At 42.6% G+C, this 27,741-nt stretch overlaps 1 protein-coding gene across 8 annotated transcripts in view; it reads right to left on the minus strand.

The window, feature by feature from the left end:
• dop1a (DOP1 leucine zipper like protein A) overlaps positions 1-27,741 on the minus strand; it is a 344,210-nt gene that overhangs the window by 237,582 nt on the left and 78,887 nt on the right. For all 8 annotated transcript variants that reach the window (XM_072581124.1, XM_072581119.1, XM_072581125.1 and 5 more), the window contains exons 6-8: positions 19,047-19,236; positions 3,377-3,475; positions 254-353 (exon numbers count right to left, since the gene is read on the minus strand). In XM_072581124.1, coding sequence (XP_072437225.1) covers positions 254-353; positions 3,377-3,475; positions 19,047-19,236 — 389 coding nt within the window. The remainder of the gene's footprint in view (positions 1-253; positions 354-3,376; positions 3,476-19,046; positions 19,237-27,741) is intronic.

Here is a 27,741-nt window from a genome sequence, read left to right on the forward strand (position 1 = left end):
GTTGGTCAGATGGTTTCCTTCATTGTTGTAAATGACTATGATGTCATGGAGTGCTTCCTTATGATGAGCAGATAAATGAACTTACTTTACTGGAGGAATGTAGGATCCCAGTATGTGAAATACAAACTTTGCATCAACATTCACTACATCTCCTTATGGGTTTCATATAAACCTGCCAGTGTTAAAGCACAGTTGGTGAGCTAAATGCATTTGCTGTTTTAAGTACATGCATATGTGGATGATTCTAACTCACCAAGAAGCCAGGCGTAAAGTCTACGGTTGAGAGACATATCTCTCCGAAGTACTACGTGTAGAGCTGCAGACAATATCTGGATCATGTCTGGGCGAGTTGCCTATTTGGGAAGAAAAAAAATCATTTCCAGTAATATGGATGATTTAAAGCTGAAAGACATTTGTGCCATTGGGAGAAAATGTGTTATCCACGCTATTTTCTTTGCAAGGTCCTCCCTCCAAATTAATTCTTACCATCTTTATTGTGCATTGAAGCCAGAGAACTTGAGGACTTAATCTAGGCTGATACTCCAAAAACGTCTACTCAAAACTGGAAACTTACATTGCTCGAGATTCTGTCCTTCAGTATATTAGACTTAAACTGCTTGCCAACACAGGTAAATATTATAACATTATTCTCGATTGGGAAAACATTAACATCAGTATTATAATCTACAGACTCAGACTAAAGCAAGACGTGGGTTTAAATCCCACCACAAGAAGTGGTGCAACTTAAATTCAAATTGATAAAATCTGGATTTGAAAGTCTCGGTAATTGTGATCGGAATATCATTAATTATCATAAAATTCTGTCTGATTCAATGACGTCCTTTAGATAAGATGTGCTTCCCATACTCTGTTTGGCCTACATGTAGCCCTTCATCCATGGCAATGTGGTTGACTCTTAGTTGGCCTCTGCAATGGCCTGGCAGGCCTCTCAAGCTCAGGGCCAATTAGGGAGTGGCAACAAATGCTGGCCATACTGGCAATACTCATATCCCATAAAAGAATGACATTCTTTCAGAACTTGAAGCACAAAGTTCATTCTATCAGCCATCACAAAGATATTAAACAGTGTGTCCAACTAGTGATTACAGGACTTAACAAATGTTTTAAAACTGCCACTATGCCCTTCAAAATCATAACTGCATCTCAAAAGTTAAATCTAACAATGACTGATCAAACCATTACAAGGAAATACTTGGTCTACAACATGAAAACAGATCACTGTTCAGCTACTGGTCTCTGCTACACATGAGTATCCTCCTGTCTTTCTTAATCCAAATATAATCATTCAATTTCTTTTGACTCTTTCTGCTAGGATGTCCCACATTCTTATCCTTCTTTAGAGAAAGGAATTTCTTCCAAGTTTCCCACTGAATTTGTGAACAACAATCACTTTTGGCCTCTAGGTACCCTTCAGGGTTCTCTATTCTGTCAAGAATACCAGGCAGTTCAGCATTTCCGAATAAGTACATCTTCACAGTTTCAGTATCATCCTTCAACATTAGAGAAAGTGCAAACAAAGTGCCTCCACAGCCTTTCTATATTGTAGGAACCAGAACTGTGCCCAGATAAGTATGGGTCAATCAACATATAAGATGAATAGGAAATCACTACTTTTAAATTTTATTAATTTAGAAATGTTTGGTCTGCTTTTCAAAGAAAATTTTCCAACTATCTTTGCTATGCTTAACAGTTCCTGTATCTGTGTTCCTTACTTTGTAGACCCATTTAAACTTACGATCAAAGCAGTACACAGTACCCTTTATCTTCCTACCAAAACCTACCATCTTAGTTATAGATAATGGAATTTACAAGTTTGCATTAATATCTCACTGTATTTTACTGCAGGAATTCAATGTGGTAAATTTGTGTCACCAATTTCATTCACAACATTTTGTAGATGTTTTTGCACTGCATCTTTGAAACACAGAAACATAGGAAACACAAACAGGTATAGGCCATTTGGCCTTGCTCTGCCATCCAATACGATCATGGCTGTTCATTCAACTCAGTAAAGACAAATACTGCAGATGCTAGAAATCCGAAATAAACACAGAATGCTGGATAAACTCAGTATGTCTCGCAGCACCTGTGCAAACAGAAACAGAGTTTCATTCATCTCTGAACTCTGATTCTTTTTTGCAAGGTTTGTAGCTCAGGTTGAGGTTTAGGGTGTAGTGGTGGTTTTTTTTTGACTGGGACAATACATTTATCCTGGGACAGGCTAAGCAAAGACATGCCAGAGAATTCCTAGAGGCACTCCAACCACTACGCCATAAACACAGATCTAGATACCATCTATCAACCCCTCAGAAAATGAACAGGAAATGACATCACCATAAACCCCAGGAACCCCATCCAGGATAAACATAAATAGAAAGCAGGAGACAACAGCTTCGCTTCACTTGGAGGTCGCCACTGATGTTTACTAGCCAGGTATAGAAATGTCTGGATATCAAACCTACAGCTCAGCGAGCAAACCTACACCCTAAACCCTCTGATCCCTTTAACCTCAAGACTATATCCAACTCCTCCTCGATAGCATTCGATACTTTGGCGTCAACTGCTTTCTGGGGCAGAGAATTCCACAGGCTCTATGTGAAGAAATTTCTCATCTCAGTCCTAAATGGCCTAACCTGTATCCTTAGATTATTATCACCGGTTCTAGACTCCAATATTTTTATATTACAAATGCAAAGCGATCAAGTCATTTGGGTTTGTTCCCTATGTCTTTATATACAGTAATCATGATCATTCTGCTCATGGTCTGGAATTATCCACCTTCCTAACTAGTTTTTACATGGTCACTGTGCTCTGTCTTCCCTAACTTCTTTTAATGTATGTAGGTGTAACCCACTTATAGCTGATATTTAATCCTCTTTAGCATACACAGTATCCATTAAGTTCTATCAAACTTTCTTGTATTTGATTTAATTCATTTTATGCATACTGTTTGCACAGTATGTTGGAAATATACATGGAACAGAGGATATCAAAAACATAACTCACCACTTTAATTCAATAATCTGCACCAAGTTCTACACTTAAGGAAGACACAATGAAACATATGATATGATAAATGCATCACCAATTACCAACACCTTTCACTCATGAACAACAATTTTAAGTTGTGAAAGTACTAGTAATGCTTCACTAATACCCCAGCATCATCTTCAGCACTGATAGAAGCTGAAAACCAGGACTAAACATTATTCTTTAAGCTGACAAAGTCTCATGAACTGACAAGAGATTCTTCAGTACTGTAAAATTCTATGAATTAATCCAAATATTACACATATTGCAGCCAAGTGTGACAGCATCATTAATTTTCTAAATTTACAAATTATAGCAAATATACCTGAAACAGATGAAAAGGGAAGCAGAACAGTATGAGATCCAAGGTGCTCCTCTGCACCAAAGCACTGGAGTCCTGAACTGAAACACTGACTGCTTCAACCTACAGAAGTTTAAAAAATAGAAGATTAGTTTAGGATCTTGTTTTAGTGAAAACATATTAAATCCATTCTGTATTAAAAATCAACTAGGACTGTCACTTCAGCACTCATGAAATCTGCAAGTCAATTCATACAAATGAATTCATACTTTAACCAAATGTTCAAACAACCAAAGCTACCTATCCTGCAGGCCAACTCAGAGTCATAGGGTCCTATTGCATGGAGACAGGCCCTTTGGCCCAAAATGGTCCATGCTAACCCCATTTGGCCCATATCCTTTTAAACCTTTCTTATCCATGTAACTGACTGAACAAACTGCCAAAGTAGTATTAAGATCACAGCAGCATTTCAACAAACATTTCTCTGGCTCAGCCACACCAATTCAAGTTATTGCCAATGTGGAATCAATAATAATGCTTTAGAGTAAAGATTTCTTAGAGAACAGTGATAGCAAGATAGGGATGTGCTACCACAGGGATCTACCAGAGTAGATTCATGGGGAACAAAATTAAATGTGTAGTAAAAACAGAAAGTGGTGCAAACAAATCTCTGGCAATAGACAGACAGATAAAACCGGAACTTGGCAAGTGGAGTGCCACACAGTTAAATTGGAGAGAAGCATTAGAGTTGTGATGAAGCATGTCAACGGTTGCATAATGGTCAAAGAAAACCTAATTTCTCACCTGCATGCTGCTTTTAAGATGTATCAATTTTCACAAGTATGCTGCTCTACCTGACAATCATTGCACTTTCATAAACACTATTCCTAAATTAAAAGATTTACGAGGATGTTGCCAGGGCTAGTAGTCCTGAGTTATAGGGAGAAGTTGGCCAGTATAGGACTTTATTCCTTGGAACATAGAAGAATGTGGGGTGACCTTATTAGAATACATAAAATCATGAAGGGCATAGATAGATAGATGAATGCATGCAGTCTTTTTTCCCAGTGATGGGGAATTGAAAACTAGAGGGTAAGGCGAGAGGGGAAAGATTTAAGGAGGATCTGAGAGACAACTTCTTCACACAGACAGTAGCGCATATATGGAATGGGTGGTTGAGGCAGGGATAATAGCAACATAATAAAAAACATTTGGATAGTTACATTGATGGGAAGGGATATGGACCAAATGCAGCCAGTTGGAACAAGCTGAGCGGGCACCACAGTCAGCATGAATCGGTTTGGGCCAAAGGGCGTATTTCCATACTGTATTACTCTATGACTCTGTAAAAGACTGCCTGCAGTGTACAGCACTGAATTAGGAAAGAAAATCCTGCAATTAAATACAGGACAACCCCCATATTCACAAGTCCAGTTACCACAGTCCGAACGAGTAAAAGGAAAAATCCAGAACCGGGGACCAGGAGGCTGCCAGGAAAGTACACTTCCCATTTAAATGAAAGGGTTCACACCTATCCACAGTAGGTCCTGGAACGCATCCCCCACACACACACACACACAATTATTTTAGCTGCCTAGATTACAAACTCAAATTCCCATCCTCAAAGATCTCCACCTGGCTTTTCCCTTTTAAGATGTTCCTTGAACCTACATTTTTAACCACATTTATATGCCATCTGCCTTAATTAATGTTTTGCATTATGGTTTTCATAGAACTAATAATTTTGAGTGAGCTACAAGGTCAAAGAAAACATCTCAGACTAAAATTCAAGCTGAAGAAGGCATTTTGTTTTCTTCAACTTGGAATTAAATATACTAATTAATATATTAACTAGTACAACTGATTATTCAGTCAGAAACAGGTGATTAAATAAGTAATAAGTCTCAATTGAACTACATTTGAAGCATCAATAATTCAACAGCAGAGACATTAAAAGACTAAGAATTTCCTTAATAAGCTATTGTAGTTTATGCGAGGAGGAATGTATAAACAGATAATTGCCCACAAACTGGGTCAGCAATAGATAGAACTACACGATGCTCTTAAGAAATGTACGACTAATGAAGGCATGCAAGAGCTGCTCAAAATCTCTGTATCTCATGATTAGATTAGATTCCCTACAGTGTGGAAACAGGCCCTTTGGCCCAACCAGTCAACACCGACCCTCCAAAGAGTAACCCATCCAGACCCATCTCCCTCTGACTAATGCACCTAACACTATGGGCAATTCACCTGACCTGCACATCTTTGGATTGTGAGAGGAAACTGGAGCACCTGGAGGAAACCCACGCAGACACGGGGAGAATGTGCAAACTCCACACAGACAGTCATCCAAGGCTGGTATTGAACCTGGGACCCTGATGCTGTAAGGCTGCAGTGCTAACCACTGAGCCACTGTGCCGCCCTTAAATTATGTATTTAAAATGTGGCACTCAATTTCATTCTTGATCAGAAGTGAACCATCACAGCCTCAAGGGCATAGAATTTGAAAGAGTTCCTCAGTGAAAAAATTCCTCCTCACCAAGTCCTAATTAACTCACCAGTAAAGGGAAATATCCTTCCTGCATCTATCCCAGCAAACCCTGAAAGAGTTTTGTATTTTTGAATGAAATCACCGCTCATTCTTCTAAAGGCCAGAGGATATACATAAGGCAACACCTCCACCAGGAGGCAATTTGGTGAATCTTCATTGCACTCTCCCTATGGCAAGTATACATTTCCTTAAGAGGTGTAGTGGTGTAGTGCCAGTGTCCCAACCTCTAAGTCAGGAGGCCTATGGTTAAGTCCTGCTTCCACCCCTCACCTCCTCCCACACCCCCACCCCGAACCTGCTCCAAAAGTATATTGCAACATTTCTGAACAGGTTGATTAGAAGTATCTATATTTCCTTAGGCAAGGATACCAAAGTTGCATACAATTCTCCAGGTGTGGTCCCACCAAAGCGTTGTATAACTACAGTAAGATATCTTTTGTTCCAATACACAAATTTTCTTGTAATGAAGGCAATTTTAACAATTTTCCTTCATGACTGCAAGGTGTACCAACACGTCAACCTTCAGTGGAATACGGACTAGGACACCAAAGCCCCTTTGAGGTTCAACATTTCTGACCCTCTCATAATGGAATTAAACAAAGGAAATTACATAGGCATAAGAACAGATTTGACCAGAGTAGATTGGGCAGGATGAGCTGTGGTTGATGTTTAAGGAGCTACTGAACTTCTCCCAACTAAAATACATCCCACTAAAGAAGATAGATGGTAAGGGGGGGGGGGGGGGGTGGAATTTATAAATAAATAAAAATAAATAAATCCACGGCTAAACAAAATTTATAAATAAAAAAAATAAATCCACGGCTAAACAAAGAGGTCAAGGACAATTTAAAGTCAAAAACTAAGGTATACCGTATTGCAAAAGGCCAGTGGCAGGTTGGAAGGTTTGATAACTTCCAATCATAAACAAAAGGATACTAAAAAAAATTTAAAACAGCCAAGGTAAATTACAAAAGAAAACTAGCACAAAGATTAAAAAGAATAGCAAACCTTCTATAAGTTTATAAAAGTGAAGAGTCACTAAGGTGTATGTTGGTCCATTGGAATTTGAAACCGGAGAGTTAATAGTGGGGAACACTGAAATGGCAAAGATGCTAAATCAATACTGTGCTTCAGTTTTCACGGTGGAGGACAACATGGAATGGGAAAGTCACAGACAATAGAAAGATAGAACTTAGAACAATCAACATTCATAGGGAAAAGATACTCAGCGAACTACTGGGATTGCCTGATGGCCTACATCCTAAAGTATGAAAGGAAGTGGTGACAGAGATAGTGGATCTATTGGTTACAATATTCCAAAATTCCCTGGATACAGAAAAGGTTCCAATGGATTGGAAAAATGCTAACATAACACCCTTATTCAAAACAGAAGCAAGAAATACGTAAGAAATTACAGACCAGTTAGTTTAATATATGCTGTTGATAAGTGATAGAATAAACTATCAAGGAAGCAATATCACGACATTTGGATAGTCAAAACGCTATCCATCAGAGTCAGTATGGTTTTATGAAGGGTAAATCATGTTTGGCTAACTTGTTTGACTTCTTCGAAGATGTAACAAACAAAGAGGATAATGGGAATTCTGTAGATATCTGGACTCCAGAAGGCATTTGATAAGGTGCCACACAAAAGGTTAATTCACAAAGTTGGATCATACGGTAATTTATTAGCTTGAATAGGTGACTGGCTGATGGACAGAAGATAGAATCGGGATAAATAGGTTTTTCTCTGGATGGCAAGATGTAACTAATGGGATGCCACAGGGTTTGATCCTTGGACCTCAGCTATTTACAATCTACATTAACAACTTGGATACAGGGATAGGAGGCTCTATAGTCAAATTTGTGAACCACAAAACTGGGGGGTTTGGTAAATTGCGAGGAGAAAATAAGAACCTTACAAATGGATATAGATAGGTTAGGAGAGTGGACCAAAATGTGGCAAATGCAGCTTAATGTGAATAAGTGTGAGGTTACGCATTTTGGTCAAAAAAAATGGGAAGGCGACCTATTATCTAAGTGGGAAGAGATTTTGGGGTACTCTGGTGCAGAGGGATCTGGATATCCTCATTCAAGAGTCACAGAAAATTAGCATGCAAGCACAGGAGATAATAAAGGAAGCGAATGGAATGTTGACATCTATAGCTAAAGCAATAGAATATAAAGGTAAGGAAGCATTATTACAAGTATAAAAGGCATTGGTGAGACCGCACCTGGAGTAGTATGAACAGTTTTAGTACCCTTATCTGAAGTATGATGTAGTATGCAGTATGTAGATTGTCCAACCAGAGGGGAGGCCATATTGGATTTGGTACTCGGTAACGAACCGGGATAAGTGGTGGGCTTGTTAGTGGGTGAACATTTTGGTGATGGCGACCACAATTCTGTGACTTTCACCTTGGTTATGGAGAGAGATAGGTGCACACAACAAGGAAGTTTTTACAATTGGGGGAAGGGAAATTACGATGCTGTAAGACAGGATTTGAGGAGCATACGTTGGGAGCATAGGCTGTCAGGGAAGGATGTGGTGGAAATGTGGGACTTTTTCAAGGAGCAGATACGACGTGTCCTTGATATGTATGTACCGATCAGGCAGGAAAGAAATGGTCGTGTGAGGGAGCCTTGGTTGACGAGGGAGGTTGAATGTCTAGTAAAGAGGAAGAAGGAGGCTTACATAAGGTTGAGGAAACAAGATTCAGACAGAGCAGTGGAGGGATACAGGATAGCCAGAAGGGACCTGAAGAAAGGGATTAGGAGAGCTAAGAGAGGGCATGAAAAATCCCTGGCGGACAGGATCAAGGATAACCCCAAGGCATTCTATGCGTATGTGAGAAACCTGAGAATGACGAGAACGAGGGTAAGTCCGATCAAGGACAGTGGTGGGAGACTGTGTATTGAGTCGGAAGAGATAGGAGAGGTCTTGAACAAGTACTTCTCTTCAGTATTTACGAACGAGAGGGACCGTATTGTTGAAGAGGAGAGTGTGAAACGGACTGATAAGCTAGAAGAGATACCTGTTAGGAAGGAAGATGTGTTGGACATTTTGAACAACTTGAGGATAGACAAGTCCCCCGGGCCTGACGGGATATATCCTAGGATTATGTGGGAAGCAAGAGAGGAAATTGCAGTACCGTTGGCAATGATCTTCTCGTCTTCACTGGCAACTGGGGTGGTACCAGGGGACTGGAGAGTAGCGAATGTTGTGCCCCTGTTCAAAAAAGGGAATAGGGATAACCCCGGGAATTACAGGCCAGTTAGTCTTACTTCTGTGGTAGGCAAAGTAATGGAAAGGGTACTGAGGGATAGGATTTACGAGTATCTGGAAAGACACTGCTTGATTAGGGACAGCCAGCACAGATTTGTGAAGGGTAGGTCTTGCCTTACAAGTCTTATTGAATTCTTCGAGGAGGTGACCAAGCATGTGGATGAGGGTAGAGCAGTGGATGTAGTGTACATGGATTTTAGTAAGGCATTTGATAAGGTTCCCCATGGTAGGCTTATGCAGAAAGTCAGGACGCATGGGATAGAGGGAAATTTGGCCAATTGGATAGAAAACTGGCTAACCGGTCGAAGTCAGAGAGTGGTGGTAGATGGTAAATATTCAGCATGGAGTCCAGTTACAAGTGGAGTTCCGCAGGGATCAGTTCTGGGTCCTCTGCTGTTTGTAATTTTTATTAATGACTTAGAGGAGGGAGTCGAAGGGTGGGTCAGTAAATTTGCAGATGATACAAAGATAGGTGGAGTTGTGGACAGTGAGGAGGGCTGTTGTCGGCTGCAGAGGGACTTAGATATGATGCAGAGCTGGGCTGAGGAATGGCAGATGGAGTTCAACCCTGCCAAGTGTGAGGTTGTCCATTTTGGAAGAACAAATAAGAATGCGGAATACAGGGTTAATGGTAGGGTTCTTGGTCAGGTGGAGGAACAGAGGGATCTTGGGGTCTATGTACATAGATCTTTGAAGGTTGCCACTCAGGTGGATAGAGTTTGTAAGAAGGCCTATGGAGTATTATCGTTCATTAGCAGAGGGATTGAATTCAAGAGTCGTGAGGTGATGTTGCAGCTGTACAGGACTTTGGTTAGGCCACATTTGGAGTACTGTGTGCAGTTCTGGTCACCTCACTTTAGGAAAGATGTGGAAGCTTTGGAGAGGGTGCAGAGAAGATTTACCAGGATGTTGCCTGGAATGGAGAGTAGGTCGTATGAGGATAGGTTGAGAGTTCTCGGCCTTTTCTCGTTGGAACGGCGAAGGATGAGGGGTGACTTGATAGAGGTTTATAAGATGATCAGAGGAATAGATAGAGTAGACAGTCAGAAACTTTTTCCCCGGGTACAACAGAGTGTTACAAGGGGACATAAATTTAAGGTGAAGGGTGGAAGGTATAGGGGAGATGTCAGGGGTGGGTTGTTTACCCAGAGAGTGGTGGGGGCATGGAATGCGCTGCCCGAGGGAGTGGTAGAGTCAGATTCATTGGCGACCTTTAAGTGGCGTTTGGATAGGTACATGGATGGGTGCTTAATCTAGGATAGAAGTTCGGCACAACATCGTGGGCCGAAGGGCCTGTTCTGTGCTGTATTGTTCTATGTTCTATGTTCTATGTGTCAAGTGGCATTGGAAGCAGTTCAAAGGAGGTTCACTAGATTGATCCCACAGATGAGAGGTTTGTTGTACGAAAAGGTATTGAACAGGTTAGGCCAATACTATCTGGAATTTAGAAGAATGAGGAGAGATCAAATTGAGGTACTCAAGACGATAAAAGGTTTGGATAAAATAAATGTGGAGTGGATGCTTCCTTTTGTGGACCATTGTAGAACGATAGGTCATAGTCTTAGGATAACGGGTAGCAAATTTAAAACGGAGTTGAGGAGAATCTATTTCTCCCAAAAGGGTTGTGAACTTGTGGAATTCGTTACACCAAAGTGCAGAGGATTCTGGAAAAATGAGTAAATTTAAGGAGGAATTAGACAGACGTTTGATTGTTAAGGGGTTGAAGAGTTATGAAGAAAAGCCAGGAAAATGGGGGTGAGGAGCATATCAGCAATGATCAAATAGCAGAGCAGACTTGATGGGCCATTTGGCCTGTTTCTGCATCTCTCTCTCTTATGAACTTATGAAGCGGCACTCCATATTTCTGGTTTTCCTGAGCATAAGCATTTCTTGACACTGTGTTCCATAGGTTATTTCCTTTCCCAAGTGTTTAGCTTCTCCAAACCTCCTAGAAGCATTTCTACATGCTTCTTATAAAGCACACTTCCGCCTAGTTTTGTATCATTGAAAACTTTGAAATATTACATTTAATCCCCACATCTAAAATCATTGACATAGACTGTGAATAGCCATATAGATGTACAACATGGAAATAGACCCGTCCATGCCAACCAGATATCCAAACCAAATTTAGTCCCACCTGCAGCACCTGGCCCATATTGCTCCAAACCCTTCCTATTCATATACCCATCCAAATGCCTCTTAAATGTTGCAATTGTACTAGCCTCCACCACTTCCTCTGGCAGCTCATTCCATACATGTACCACCCTCTGAGTGAACAAGTTGCCCCTTCAGTCTCTTTAATATCTTTCCCCTCTCATCCTAAACCTATGCCTTCTAGTTCTGGACTCCCCGACCCTAGGGAAAAGACTTTGTCTATTTATCCTATCCATGCTCCTCGTAATTTTGTAAACCTCTATAAGGTCACCCCTGAGCTTCTGACACTCCAGGGAAAACAGCCCCAGCCTGTTCAGCCGCTCCCTATAGCTCATATCCTCCAAACCTGGCAACATCCTTGCAAATCTTTTCTGAACGATTTCAAGTTTCACGACATCTTTCCGATAGGAAGGAGACCAGAATTGCACACAATATTCCAACAGTGGCCTAACCACTGTCCTGTCCAGCCGCACCATGACCACCCAACTCCTGTACTTAATACTCTGACCAATAAAAGAAAGCATACCAAACGCCTTCTTCACTATCCTATCTACCTGCGACTCCACTTTCAAGGAGCTATGAACCTGCACTCCAAGGTCTCTTTGTTCAGCAACACTCCCTAGGACCTTACCATTAAGTGTACAAGTCCTGCTAAGATTTGCTTTCCCAAAATGCAGCACCTCACATTTATCTGAATTAAACTCCATCTGCCACTTCTCAGCCCATTGGCCAATCTGGTCAAGATTCTGTTGTAATCTAAGGTAATCCCCTTCGCTTTCCACTACACCTCCAATTTTGGTGTCATCTGCAAATTTACTAACTGTACCTCTGATGCTCGCACCCAAATCATTTATGTAAATGACAAAAAGTAGAGGACCCAGCACCAATCCTTGTGGCACTCCACTGGTCACAGGCCTCCAGTCTGAAAAACAACCCTACACCGCCCTCGGTCTTCTACCTTTGAGCCAGTTCTATATCCAAATGGCTAGCTCTCCCTGTATTCCCTGATATCTAACCTTGCTAACCAGTCTTCCATGGGGAACCTTGTCGAACGCCTTACTGAAGTCCAAATAGATCACATCTATCACTCTGCCCTCAATCCTCTTTGTTACTTCCTCAAAACTCAATCAAGTTTGAGAGACATTATTTCCCTCGCACAAAACCATGTTGTCTATCCCTAATCAGTCTGTCTTGCCAAATACATGTACATCCTGTACCTCAGGATTCCCTCCAACAACTTGCCCACCACCGACGTCAGGCTTACTGGTCGAGTGTTCCCTGGCTTGTCCTTACCACCTTCTTAAACAGCGGCACCATGTTAGCCAACCTCCAGTCTTCCAGCACCTCACCTGTGACTATCGGTGATGCAAATACCTTAGCAAGAGGCCCAGCAATCACTTCTCTAGCTTCCCACATAGTTCTAGGGTTCACCTGATCAGGTGCTGGGGATTTATCCATTTTTATGCGTTTCAAGACATCCAGCACTTCCTCCTCTGAAATATGGACTTTTTGCAAGATGTCACCATCCCTACAGTCTATATCTTCCATATCCTTTCCACAGAAAATACTGATGCAAAATACTCATCTAGTATCTCCCCCATTTTCTGCGGCTCCACATAAAGGCTGCCTTGCTGATCTTTGAGGGGCCCTATTCTCTCCCTAGTTACTCTTTTGTCCTTAATATATTCATAAAAACTCTTTGGATTTTACTTAATTCTATTTGCCAAAGCTATCTCACGTCCCCTTTTTGCCCTCCTGATTTCCCTCTTAAGTATACTCCAAGGATTCACTCAATCGATCCTGTCTATACCTTGCATATGCTTCCTTCTTTTTCTTAACCAAACCCTCAATTTCTTCAGTTATCCAGCATTCCCTATACCTACTAGTCTTTCCTTTCACTTGAACAGGAATATACTTTCTCTGGATTCTAGTTCTCATTTCTGAAGGCTTCCCATTTTCCAGTCGTCCCTTTACCTGTGAACATCTGCTCCCAATCAATTTTCGAAAGTTCTTGCCTAATACGGTCAAAATTGGCCTTTCTCCAATTTAGAATTTCAACTTTTAGATCTAGTCTATCCTGTTCCATCATTATTTTAAATCTAATAGAATTATGGTCACCTGCCCTGCCTTATTTTTCCAAGAGTAAGTCAAGTTTTGCATCTTCTCTAGTAGAAACATCCACATACTGAGTCAGAAGATTGTCTCGTACACACTTAAATTCCTCTTCATTTAAACCCTTAACACTATGGCAGTTCCCTACCATAGTGAAAGTCAAAATCCCCTACCATAACCACCCTATTATTCTTACAGATGGCTGAGATCTCCTTACAAGTTTGTTTTTCAATTTCCCTCTGACTATTAGGGGGTCTATAATACAATCCCAATTAGGGTCTATAATACAATCCCAATAACTGCCTCTCCAACCGATCCATTCGATCTGATAAGATTTGTAGCCAGCAGCATTTATGGCAGATATAATTCACAGTAACGCTTAAACTCTCTAAACGCCCACATCTGACAAGAAGTGCGTATCACTCTACTAAAGGCCATTTTTGCTCCTTCACAATCTACAGACCCAGAAAATAAAACAGTCTTATTCCTCTATAAACATTGCCCCAGGTTAAAATCAATAGTTATGGCTTATATTTTAAATCTAATCAAGAGACATATCTCCAAAAACATTTAATCAAGAAAGAACCTACTCTACTCACTCCTGCAGATTCACTGTAGGCCACACTTAAAACAACGATTAACTTATCTAATTCTGTGCCGTGAACTTCACCCACAGTTTCTCAAAGATCAGCTGTAAATTTCATTGATTAATAATTTTCCCAGATGCACTCTGATGTCCAGCAATATACTAATTCAAACATCAAAGGCAGTAACTGTGCAGGTTTTCTCTCTCTCTCTCCTGCAATGACCTCACCATGTGCTTCCTTTGTCTGTTCTTCTCCCTTTTAAAACTGCTGTTGTTTTTACTTTTTTTTCCCAAAGTTCCAAAACAATGCAACAGCATATGAAACAGTAATTGCTGCTCCTGCAATTCGAGAAAATCACCTCCAGCACCTAAAATATCTTTAAAAAGGTGCAGCTGTTACACCCAGAAATTTTTCTCATCCTCCATCTTGGATTACCCAGAATCCATACAGCTGGGGCCCAATCTTTGCAGTAGCCCACTTAATCAAAGCCTGTCCATCTGAAACTGACTCATTGTTTTCTATTCTGTTTCCTACCCATTAATCAATTCTCAAACTGTACCACGAAATGTGTCAAACAAAAACAGCAAGTCTGGCAACATCTGTGAAGAGAAATCAAAGCTTTGGATCTGGTGAGCGTTCCTCCTACGTGCTCCAACTTTGTTTACCAACCTCTCATAAATTGGATGCAAATTATGTTGTTGCCACGAGACAAACTTCCTGGAATGTCAGACCTAAAGACTTGAAGGAAATAACCCTTCAAAGGGGAATAGGGCAAGTCAAAACAGACTGGATTGCAATCTATCGTGATATAATGATAAGAAGAAGCTGACAACCTGCTGCTCAACAGCAAGATCCCCAGCTGTAGATTATGTCCCAAAGTACCTTTGGAGAATACACAAGGACAGGGGTTAAGAATCCAGTTTCAACTCTACTGGAATGTGCTGGTGGGACTGAATATTCTCACCAGTGACAGGAGGCTAATGATAATAAATACTAACCTGGGTTTCAGTGTTAGCACACTGTGAAGATTATAGTTCAAGAACTATATCCTAGTTACCCGTGTTTCATGTCTCTCACTCAGTCAGCCATCAACAAGCTAGCAGGGCAATCAAAAGGAAATAGGACCAGTGGGGCCAAGAAATAGCAGATGGTGTTTAATTTAGATAAATACGAATTGTTGCATTTTGGTAAGACAAATCAGGACAGGGTTTACACAGTTAGTAGTACAGACCTGGGGAATGTTATCAAACAGAGTCCCAAGGGCTCACGCGCATAGTTCCTTGAAAATAGAATCACAAGGATGATAAAAGAAGGCATTTGACATGTCTGCCTTCATTGGTCAGAACATTGAGTACAGGTGTTAGGACATCACTGTACAACTGTACAGGACATTGGTACGGCCACATTCAGTGTACAGAATACAGTTCTGGTCACTCTGCATAGGAAAGAGGTTATTAAATAGGAAAGTCAAGAACGGGGTACGATGCTCAACTCATCGACCGCCAGTTCCGACGTGCCACAGCAAGGAACTGTAATGACCTTCTCAGGACACAGACATGTGCTGCAACTGACAGGGTACTCTTCGTTGTTCAGTATTTCCCAGGAACTGAAAAATTATCCATGTTCTTCGTGACCTGCAACACATTATCAATGAGGATGAGCACCTCACCAAGACCTTTCCCACACCTCCACTACTTGCCTTTAAACAACCGCCAAACCTCAAACAGATCATAATTCGTAGCAAGCGGCCCAACTCTCAGGACAACTCCATACAACCGTCATGGTAGACTAGATTAGATTACATTAGATTACATTACAGTGTGGAAACAGGCCCTTCGGCCCAACAAGTCCACACTGCAAGACGTGTCAGAGTGTGGACATAGATACCACCATTACGCGTGGGGACACCTCCCACCTTGTACAAGGAAGGTACTCATGTGACTCAGCCAACGTTGTCTATCTTATACGTTGCAGGCAAGGATGTCCGGAGGCATGATACATTGGGGAAACCGAGCAAAGGCTACGACAACGGATGAATGGGCACCGCATAACAATCAACAGACAGGAGGGTTCCCTCACAGCTGGAGAAAACTTCAATGGTCCAGGACATTCAGCCTCGGACCTTCGGGTGACCATCCTCCAAGGTGGACTTCGGGACAGGCAGCAGAGAAAAGTGACTGAGCAGAGGCTGATAGCTAAGTTCAGTACCCATAGGGAGGGCCTCAACCGGGATCTTGGGTTCATGTCACATTACAGGTGACCACCATTGCACTATACACACACAGATACTCCTACACACACACACACACACAAACACTCCTATACACACGGATACACATACACACAGACGCGCATACAGACATCCACACACACCCTTACAGACACACACACTCCCACATGCACCCCCTCACAGACTTAAGACACTCTGCACTCACCACACACACACACACACACGCACTCACCACACACACACGCACTCACCACACACACACGCACTCACACTCTCAACCCCCAACCCAGACAGACAGACACACATAGACAAAGACCCACATGCACATACATATTTTGTGGGGTGAATTTGTACTTGCAGGGTTACATTGTATTTTGCTCAAAAACTGCATACATTCATGTAGAGCTCTGAGCTCAAAAACTGCATGAATTTATGTAAAACTCCATTATCTCACTTTTTAGATTAGAATCAATCTAAACATCATGGCATAGACAGAGAACTCAGGGGGCCAACACTTCCAACATATTGTCTAGCTATCACCATTGTTAACAGCTAACCTGAGAATGCAACTTTTTTAAAAAAAGGTTTGTGATTTACACATGAAACAAGTGAAATTATCACTGTATTCTAGCAGACAATCAATTTTTCAATGTATAATTTCAGTTACATCACACTGTAAATTTTTGCAATAAATTCTGTGTTAGGATTGAGCCCTCCACTATCACCTGATGAAGGAGCGTCGCTCCGAAAGCTAGTGCGCTTCCAATTAAACCTGTTGGACTATAACCTAGTATTATGTGATTTTTAACTTTAAATTGGAAAGGGTGCAAAATGCATTTACAAGGATGTTTCAGAGACTGGAAAGTATGAGTTATAACATACTGAATAGACTGGGAAATTCTTCTTGCATATAGGAGACATGACCTTATAGAGGTTTATAGAATCACAAGGGCATGGATAAGGTCTTTTCCACATGTAGGGGAATTCAAAACCAGAGGGCTTAAAGTTTAAAGTGAGAGGGGAAAGATTTAAAAGGGGTCTGAGGGGCAACTTTTTCACAGAAAGGGTGGTGCACATATAGAACGAGCTGCCAGAGGAAGTGGTAAAGCTGAGTACAATTATAACATTTAAAAGACATTTGGACAGGTATATGGATAGGAAAGGTTTAGGGGGACTAAATACAGATAAATACGGCTAGTTCAGTTTAGGAAACCTGGTCTGCATGGACAAGTTGGGACAAAGGGTCTATTTCCATGCTGTACACTTCTATGACTCTATGAGGGCAACTAAAGGACACAGTCTCCCTGCTAAATGCTGGAATTCGAACACAATCAAGAATCAATATACAGAATTTCAACAAATCTATAAAACTAGGGTGGTGAAACTGACTGTTTCTGCTACCCATATCAAATGCTACTGATAACATTACTGCTGATGCTAAGGAGGTTCAACTACTCAGGAACATTTATTCAGGAACAAAATTTATTACCTATTTGGACTTGCTTTTTATTTCTAAACTATGATAGACATGTTGTGCTACTAATTCCTCTCGCATTTTGTAACTACTTATTATTAATCTTTCCTTATTTAATTAAGAAAGCCAGGTTAAATTGGCTTGTTTAAAAACATATGCTCATTTGGTACTGGTGGGAAGACACTCGCAAACAAAGGAATCTATTGCTAAAAGCCTTATTCTTCTTCCTATCTGGTCCTGAATTGTCCTAGACATCTAGGAGTTCTCTGAACTTATTACTCCTACATTTCCCTCTAAAGGGCACATGTTGGATCTATACTCTCCCCAGCTCCTTTTTGAATGCTACCTTCCTCCTCCCCCATTTCTCCACTGCAGATTTATCCATAAGGACTTGTTCCCAGTATACTGTGGCGAGCTCCTGTTTCATTTTTAAAAAATCTATCTTCCCCCAACCCAAAGCTGTCTTTTACAGGCTCTCATTTTCCTTGAACAGAAGAAAATTGAACCGTACCATATCAGGGTTATCTATTGTCTAAATGCTCCCCCACTGTCACATCGAACACTTGTCTGGCTTCTTTCCCCACAACTAGATCCAGCACTGCACCATCCCCTGTTGGGCCTTCAACGTTATAATAAAAAAACTCCCCTGGACACATTTCAAGAAATCCACCCCTCTGGACCCTTAATTCTATATTTATTCAAACTGGTTAGGAAAATTGAAATCCCCCAGCATAATTACCTGATTATTACTCTTACACACCTCTGAACTATCTACATATTTGGTCTTTTATTTCCCACTGAATGGGTCTATAACACACTCCCAGTAAAGTAGCTGCACCATTAACATTCTTAGGTTCTAGCCACAAAGCCTCATTTAAGGACCTTTCCAAGATATCATCGCTCCTTATTGCAGTAATGGATTACTTAATTAATAGTGCAACACCACCACCCTTTTTACATCCTCTGCTATTTGCCTAAAGAGCCTGTACCCCGAAATGTTTAGTTGTCAGTCTAGTCCTTCCCTCAACAATGTTTCCATGATAGCAACAATATCATACTCCCATGTGTCATTTACTGATCAGTCTTACCTATTACACTCCTAGCATTAAAGATCATTCAGCCTTGCCTTAGTCTCGACACTCAACATTTCTGAACTCACTACGACTTGCTTCCTTTGTTGTAGCATCTGGTAAAACTAAATTGCAAAAAATTGCTATAGCTTTCAAACCTCAACCAACATGATACGGCCAATACATGCAGAGATAGATTTACTTAAAAATATGAAAATTAGTACCATCAGTTCAATGTCACTGCCAATAATATAAAGTTGGTCCTCCATAGAAAGCTTCCGATTCAGATGAGCGAGTACATAGATGATCCCTGGTAACCGTACAGCAGGGCTGGTCAGAATACTCCCCCAAAGAGCACTGTAAAATGCAGACTGCTCCACTGCAGCTGCAACTTTCTCCAGCAATGTGTTTGCCCTGCATACAAAGAAAGGACATTCAAATAATCTTACATATGACCCTTTTCATAATTTTATTTATTAACAGTGGGAACAAATCTTATTGTTCAGGTCTCTTTCTACGAATGTTATTGACCACAACTAAGGAAGCCTAATTTATTAGGCTTATCTTGTGAACAGAGATTTGGAGCAACAGCAGAAAGCGAGGGTAAGATTTCATAGATGTTTGGTACTTGGGTGTCAGATACCCTATTCATTATTTGCTTCTCTGATGATCCTCTTTCTTTAAACAATGTGATTATGAAAATGATTTGGTTGAAAAGTTATCTGCCACTCCTGCCAGCCTGTGACTGCATTTCTTATAAATGGCAATGATAAAGTAATGAGTATTTTTAAAACCAAAAAACATTACAAAAAATTATCTTCAAAAACATTTTTACAAATAGAATATAAATTGGGAATGTTCAAACTTTCTCCAACCATCATTAAAATAAGGCCGATATATTGAAAAATGAAATAGCAGGGACTTAAGACCTTCCAGATCAGTTACTATGCTGTTTGTAAATGCAGATGTTGATTTATCATTTAAAGATAAATATGTGAGCCTTTAAGGTCACAACCACAATTAACTAAATAATGAGCTAACAAGACACAAAAATGGGAGTCTAGGGTTGGCTTTCCAGGCTCTTCAAGCCTGTTTCTGACAAGTTTGACATGATCATGACAGACTGCCTACCCAACTCTCCTCCTGCACTATCCCCAAATCCCATTCCTTAATAAGATGATTAAAAAGGTCAGAATTTAATTGTTTGGCCAAGGAAGACTGCAGAGTAGAATTTCAGCTCAATTTCACTTTACAGCTTAGAAATAACTAGTATTTAAAGATTGCTTTATAGCTTCCATATCAGCATGCATTTGTTTTTCTATATATAATCTAAACAACTGACTCTGTTTCATACTTTGTAAAGTTTGTTTTTAGTAGTCAAGCCAATTAGATACCAGAAACGTGCCAAAACTAGGTTTGCTTAAACAAAACTGTACTTGACTGATGAAGAGAACACTATCTAAAATATGCTGAAAACAAGAAACTGGTGTTTCTCATTCCCATCACTGCACAACTTCTTTCCTGTTGGAACATCAAATTAACTTTGCATCCTCCCTTCTTCACTCCGCTGTCACTCAAGTTATTTCAAGTCTCTCACCCACTTTATTTCCAAAATTTAATTTGACTTTTATTTTTAAAAGAACTGAAATTATGAGTAAAGACTTTCTTTTCATGGTTTAATATAAATATAACTGTCAAAAAACAATGGCTAGGCAATCAAAGGCTTCCTATTTATTTATGAATGCTACTTTCAGGAAAAATATATTTGAATTAGAAAGAGAAAGCATCGTCTCCATTTGAACTAAAATGTTTATAAAATGAAAGTAATAACACAATTTAAGCTAAGCACGAGATGGAACGAGAAACTTTTTAACACACATGGTGGAGTGTGTCTGGAATTTACTTCTCAAGTTGGTGGCAGAGGCAGAGACCCTAAAACTCTTAAAAAGTTCCTGGATCTGCACTTTATGTGCTGTAAGTTAAAGGGCTATTGGCTATGTGCAGGAAGATGAGATTAGAAAGAGCATCTGGGTGTCTTTGGGCTAGCCTAGACAAGATGGGCCAAATCACCCCTTTTGTACCATATACTTTCTCTAAAAGCTATCAACAGTAACATAACATATATATTATATATATTAACATAGTACTTTAATCAACACAGTCTGACTGAACATTTTGTCCCTTTCTCACCCAAGTTAGATGTTGAAAACTTAATTTAAAATTCCCAAAGGACAGTCTTTCGTGATTTGAAACATTTACGCTGTTTCATTCTCTACAGATGCTGCCAGATTTGCTGAGTTATTCTAGCATATTACCTTCTTTATTTCAATTTAATCATCACTAAAAGAACTTTTGAAATTTGTTCTCTAACTTTTCTTTAAGTAGCCTTGAAGACAAACTAAGAACAGGAATAAATATTGATCAATTAACAGAAACTGATAGATATAATAGATATACACTCTGCAGTGAATGCAGTAAACATGAACTGCATAGAACACACAGCACTGAAGCAGGTCATTCAGCCCAACTAGTCTTGCTGGTGTTGGATTCAAAATAAGTCTTCTTCCATTCTCCTCAAGGGCAAAATTAGGAAAATAGTGCAACAAAGACCCGACATACAAAGCCTGTAGAATACTGATGCCACATATGCAACAAGCTATTAGGCATAACTATATTGCTCTGTTAGCTGTTGTAATCATGTACAAAGGGATTCATAAAGTGATCAGGAGTTGTAATTATGCATAAGGGTGTGTGCGTGGCCAAGAGTCTTCAGAGTTTGCTGAGATTGGTCACTGTACATTGTCCCTGAATATGACGGAGTAAACCAGCTGCTGAATAACACTCACGGTTCGACCTCTGAGAAGTGGATTGAGTTCTCCAAACAGTTGGCACAGTCGGCAAACCAAGTCGTCGGAAGACTGTGACGGGAGCCCCAGTCGGGTGAGTATGTCATTTACCACGCATATGTAGAGGATCTAACCAGTCATGGCCTCAGACTCACTCCAATAATTAAAGAACAAAATAACACAGTGTTTGTTCATCAAAGCGGAACCACTAGTTTACTGCTGCAAACAATTAATTGATCATGGGAAGAGGAGGGAGAAAAGCACAGGCAGACCAATAGCAAGAGACGTGAAACTGTTCAAAGACTAACACAGTTGATTTCAGTGATATACCAATAGCTAGGGAGGTGAAGCTGAAACTGACAGGCAACCTTACTGGGAAAGGTAAGATTACCGAAAGACTGATCTAGACAAACTTAGGAGTACTCAGGGAGAATAAGTCACAAGACAAACGGATGATGACGGCCTCAAACAGGGAGGGTGAAGAAATAGGAGGTTTTTAATGGGGTCCAGAAGGTATTCAGAAGTGGTTCGAAAGCTTGTGATTTCAAATAAACCTGCTGGACTATAACGTGGTGCTGTGTAACCTCTGACTTTGGAGAAAGTGCAGACTGCAGATGCTGGAGATCAGAGTCAAGAGTGTGTGGTGCTAGAAAAGCTCAGCAGGTCATGCAGCCTCCGAGGGGCAGGAGAATCGATGTTTCAGGCCAGAGCCCTTCACCAGGAATGAGGCTGGGAGCCTCCTGGGTGGAGAGATAAATGAGAGGGGGTGGAACTGGGGAGAAGGTAGCTGAGAATGCAATAGGTGGATGGAAGTGGGGGTGAAGGTGATAGATCGGAGAAGAGGGTGGAGTGGATAAGTGGGAAGGAAGATTGTCAGGTGGGATAGGTCATGAGGACAGTGTTCAGCTGGAAGGTTGGAAGTGGGGTAAGATCTGGGGTAGGGGAAAAGAGGAAACTGGTGAAGACTACATTTAAGCCCTAGGGTTGAAAGGTCCCGAGGTGGGGAGGGGGGGAAAGATGAGGCATTCTTCCTCCAGGCTTGGGTGGTGATGGAGGTGGCCCAGGACCTGTATTTCCTCAGCAGAGTGGGGGTGGGGGAGTTGAAATGTTTGACCACGGGATGGTGGGGTTGATTGGTGCGGGTGTCTCAAAGATGTTCGCCAAAGTGATTTGCGAGGAGGTGTCCAGTTTCCCCAGTGTAGAAGAGACCACATCGGGAGCAACAGATACAATAAATGATGTGTGGAAGTGCGGGTGAAGCATTAATGGGTGTGGGGAAGGCTCCTTTGGAGCTTGGTCGGAGGTCAGGGGAGAGGTGTGGGTGCAGGTTTTGCAATTCCTGCAGTGGCAGGGGAAGTTGCCAGGAGGGGAGGGTGGGTTGTTAGGGGGTGTGGACCTGACAAAGTAGTCGCAGAGGGAATGGTCTTTGTGGAAAGCGGATAGGGGTGGGGACGGAAATATATTTCTGGTGATGGAGTCCATTTGCAGATGGCGGAAATGTTTGTGGATGATGCAATTTATGCGGAGATTGGTGGGATGGAAGGTGAGCTTGGGGGTGGGGGGGGGGGGGGGGGGTGGGGGGGTGTTTAGTCCTTGTTGCAGTTGGAGGGGTGGGGTTCGAGGGTGGAGGTGTGGGGCATGGAGGAGATGCATTGGAGGGCATCTTCAACCACATGGGAGGGGTCATTGTGGTCTTTAAAGGAGGTGACCATCTAGTATGTTCTGTGGTGGAAATGGTCCTCCTGGGAGCAGATGCAGCAGAGGCGGAGGAATTGGGAACACGGGATAGAATTTTTGCAGGAGGTAGGGTGGGAAGATGTGCAATCCAGATAGCTGTGGGAGGCGGTGGGTTTGTAAAAAATGTCAGCATTGAATTGATCATCGTTGGTGGAGAGGGAGAGATCCAAGAAGGGGAGGGTGGTGTCAGAGATGGTTCAGGCGAATTTAAGGTCAGGGTGGAATCTGTTGGTGAAGTTGATGTACTGTTTGACCTCCTCGTGGGAGCACAAGATGACACCAACGCAATCATTGATGTAGCTGAGGAAAAGGTGGGGAGTGCTGCCAGTGTAACTCCTGAAGATGAACTGTTCTACGTAGCCGACAAAGAAAAGGCATAGCTCAGGCCCTTTCGTCTGGAGGAAGTGGGAAGATTTGAAGGAGAAGTCGTTGAGGGTGAGGACAGTTCAGCCAAACAAATGAATGTCAGTAGAACAGTACTGGTGGGGACGTCAGGAGAGGAAAAAACTGGATGTCCATGGTGACGATGAGGCATTGGGGGCTGGGGAAATGGAAGTCTTGGAGGAGATGGAGGGTGTGGGTGCTGACTCGAACGTATGTGGAGAGTTCCTGGACTAGGGGGATAGGACAGTATCGAAGTAGGTGGAGATGAATTTGGTGGGGCAGGAGCAGGCTGAGACGATGGGTCGGCCTGGGTAGTCAGGCTTGTGGATCTTGGGTAGGAGGTAAAATCGGGGGTGGGGGGGGGGAAGGTGTTCTCAAATTGAGGTTGGAAGCTGTGTGTGGGATATCCCCTGAGGTGATGAGGTTGTATATGGTCTGGGAGATGGTGGTTTGATGATGCGGGGTCATGGTCATGGTCGAGCAGGCAGTAGGAGTGTGGCAGCACAGTGGCACAGTGGTTAGCACTGCTGCCTCACAGTGCCAGAGACCCGGTTTCAATTCCCGTGTGGAGTTTGCACATTCTCCCCTTGTCTGCGTGGGTTTCCTCTGGGTGCTCCGGTTTCCTCCCACAATCCAAAGATGTGCAGGTCAGGTGAATTGGCCATGCTAAATTGCCCGTAGTGTTAGGTAAGGGGTAAATGTAGGGGTATGGGTGGGTTGCGCTTTGGCGGGTCGGTGTGGACTTGTTGGGCCGAAGGGCCTGTTTCCACACTGTAATGTAATGTAATGTAATGTAATCTAATCTAAGAGGAGATGTCTTCGAGTTGGCGTCGGGATTCAGCAGTGTAGAGGTCAGTGTGCCAAACTACCACTGCGCCCCTTTTGTCCGCTGGTTTGATGGTGAGGTTGGGGTTGGAGTGAAGGGAGTGGAGGGCTGTGCGTTGTGAGGGCGAGAGGTTGGAGTGGGTGAGGCAGTTGGACAGATTGAGGCGGTCGATGTCATGGCAGCAGTTTGAAATAAAGAGGTCAAGGGCGATTAGGAGGCCAACACGGGGAGTCCAGATGGATGGGGTGTGTTAGAGATGGGCGAAGGGGTCCTCAGTGGGTGGGCAGGTGTCTTGGTTAAAAAAGTAGGCATGGAGGGGGAGGCAAAGGCGGAAGAAACATTCAAGGTTACAGCGTGTGGAACTCATTAATCTGGGAGCGTAGAGGGACAAAGGTGAGACCTTTATTGAGGACTAAATGTTCATCATCAGTGAGGGGAAGGTCTGGGGAATGGAAGACACGGCAGGGATGGCAGCGAGGACCTGGAGTGGGGCTGGAGTTCAAGGTGGGGGCAGAGACAGTTGCTTGAATGGGCACGGTTATAGAGTCAAAAGTGACGTCACCAAAAGAAGTGATGATCACAAAAGGGGGTGGCTGTGTTAATGAGGGTGGAAGTGACATCACGGGCAGGAAGGGCAACGTTACTATTGGGTACTCGGCTGCTGATGTCAGTGGCAGCAGAAGAAGTGATGTCACAGATATAACACACCAGCGGGGCGGAAGTGACTGCCGCGGCGGCAATTACCGGGGCAGAAGTGATTCTCAAGGTAGGTATTATGTCTGTAATAGTGAATCTAGTGGCGGCAGTGGATCGTGCGGTGATCGAGGCAGCAGTAGTCTCTACAGTAGTGGAGCTGGTTGTGTGGTCAGCAGTGGCTGCGGGCCATGTGGTGTCGTCAGTGGCAAAAGTGATGTCATCGCAGTAGTGGAAGAACAGTTGTGTGGCTATAACATCTGGGCAGTTCTAGAGGCCAGGAGAAGGTTCTGGAAGGTTCAAGGAAGCACGTCTATGGAGTGATGAACATGAAAGTTTGTTTAGCTTGCACTCTTTTATGTCCGATGAAGTAGATAAATACAGTTTGTTGAGACTATCCTTCAGAGGGTGTAGAAATACACAGGTCCGCTGCAGGTCTGAGAAAGTGAGGCTCTGAGCTGGGGCAGTATGACTGTAGCTAGAGTAGATGGCGGCGCATGGCTGATAGCATGGAGTGGAGGATCCGGAAAAAGAATCGTTGCTGAACGTTTCGAATTTGTAGTGTGTACTGGGTATCCTGTTCAGGTCCAAACTGAGTTGGTCTAAATGTGGTCCAGAGTCCATGTGGGATCAGATGGTTCTGTAGGCAGGTACTGAGGAAGGAGATGTGGTTTGGTAGCAAGTCTGCTTGAGGATGTGGCCGAGAGCTTCAGGGCAGAGGAGAGGACTTGGGTTATCTCATGCAAAAATGCTATCCCGTATTCCCAATTCCTCTGCCTCCACTGTATCTGCTCCCAGGAGGACCAGTCTCACCACAGAACACACCACATGGCCTCCTTCTTGAAAGACCACATAGTTGAAGATACCCTCCAACACACCTCATCCATGTCCCACACCTCCACCCTCTAACCCCACCCCTCCAACTGCAACAAGGACAGAACCCACCTGATCCTCACCTTCCACCCCATCAACCTCCACATAAATTGTATCATCTGCTGACATTTCCGCCACCTACAAACGGATCCCACACCAGGGATATATTTCCTTCCCCACCCCTATCCGCTTTCCACAAAGAATGTTCCCTCTATGACTACCTGGTCAAGTCCCCTAACTACCCACCTCCCTTCACAGCACCTTCCCTTGCCACTGCAGAAATTGCAAAACCTGCGCTCATACCTCTCCCGTCACCTCCATCCAAGGCCCCAAAGGAGCCTTCCACATCCATCAAAGTTTCACCTGCACTTCCACAAATGTCATTTATTGTATTCATTGCTCCTAATGCAGTCTCCTCTACACTGGGGAGACTGGACACCACCTCACAGAGCCCTTCAGAGAACATCTTCAGGACACCCGCACCAATCAATCCCACCACCCCCTGACCGAACACTTCAATTCCCCCTCCTACTCTGCCGAGGAAATGCAGGTCCTGGGCCGCCTCCATCGCCACTCCGTCACCACCCAATGCCTGGAGGAAGAACGCCTCATCTTGCCCCTGGGGACCCTTTGATGCCCTAGGGCATCAATGTGGACTTCACCAGTTTACACATTCCCCTCCCCCCCCCCCCCCCCCAGATCCAACCTTCCCCATGACTGTCCCACCTGTCAATCTTCCTTCCCACCTATCCCCTCCATCTCCTCTCCGACCTATCACCTTCACCCCCACGTCTATCCACCTTCTCCCCAGCCCCACCCCGCTCCCATTTATCTCTCCACCCAAGGCTTCCAGCCTCATTCCTGCCTGAAACAGATTCTCCTACTCCTTGTATGCTGCATGACCTGCTGTGCTTTTTCAGCACGACACACTCTCAACTCTGACATCTGACTTTGTCCACTCTAGTCCAACACCAGAACTTTCGAATCACAAACATAAGAATTTGGGAGCACGACCCCTTATAACCCAAACACAGCACCAATAAGAAGGGTACAAAGGACTGTGGACAAGGAGACAATTGAGACTGTTGTAACTGAACCATTCGTAACTGCAGACAGACAAATGCTGAAAATAAGCTTCCTTGACTGCAATGTAACAATAGGAATAGAGAAGTTTTGCACAAATTGGACAACCTGATAGAGGGGCACGACATCACCCAAGACAATGTACATGTACTGGTAAAAGCCCAACACCCAAGCCATACGGGAAAGACTACCGCAAGGGATAATGGATAAAGTACGGATGTAAAGGGGAGATACTTACCAGAAGAAAATTAACATATTCAGAAATAGGATCAAAATGCATTAGCATCAATTAGAAACAATGTTACCACAACAAAACAAGGGCCTAAAGGAACCTGTACAGGAAAGGAAAGTCAAGCATATAGGATCAATTCTGGGTTCTAGGATCCAAGCTGAACTTATGGGATATATTTGGAAGTGTTAAAAAAAATGGCATGAAGGCAGAATAACTTAAGGTGGAGAGGCAACAGCCTAGTGGTA

This window comes from Chiloscyllium punctatum, chromosome 11, assembly GCF_047496795.1.
Source record: "Chiloscyllium punctatum isolate Juve2018m chromosome 11, sChiPun1.3, whole genome shotgun sequence".
In the NCBI taxonomy this organism is placed as follows: Eukaryota; Metazoa; Chordata; class Chondrichthyes; order Orectolobiformes; family Hemiscylliidae; genus Chiloscyllium; species Chiloscyllium punctatum.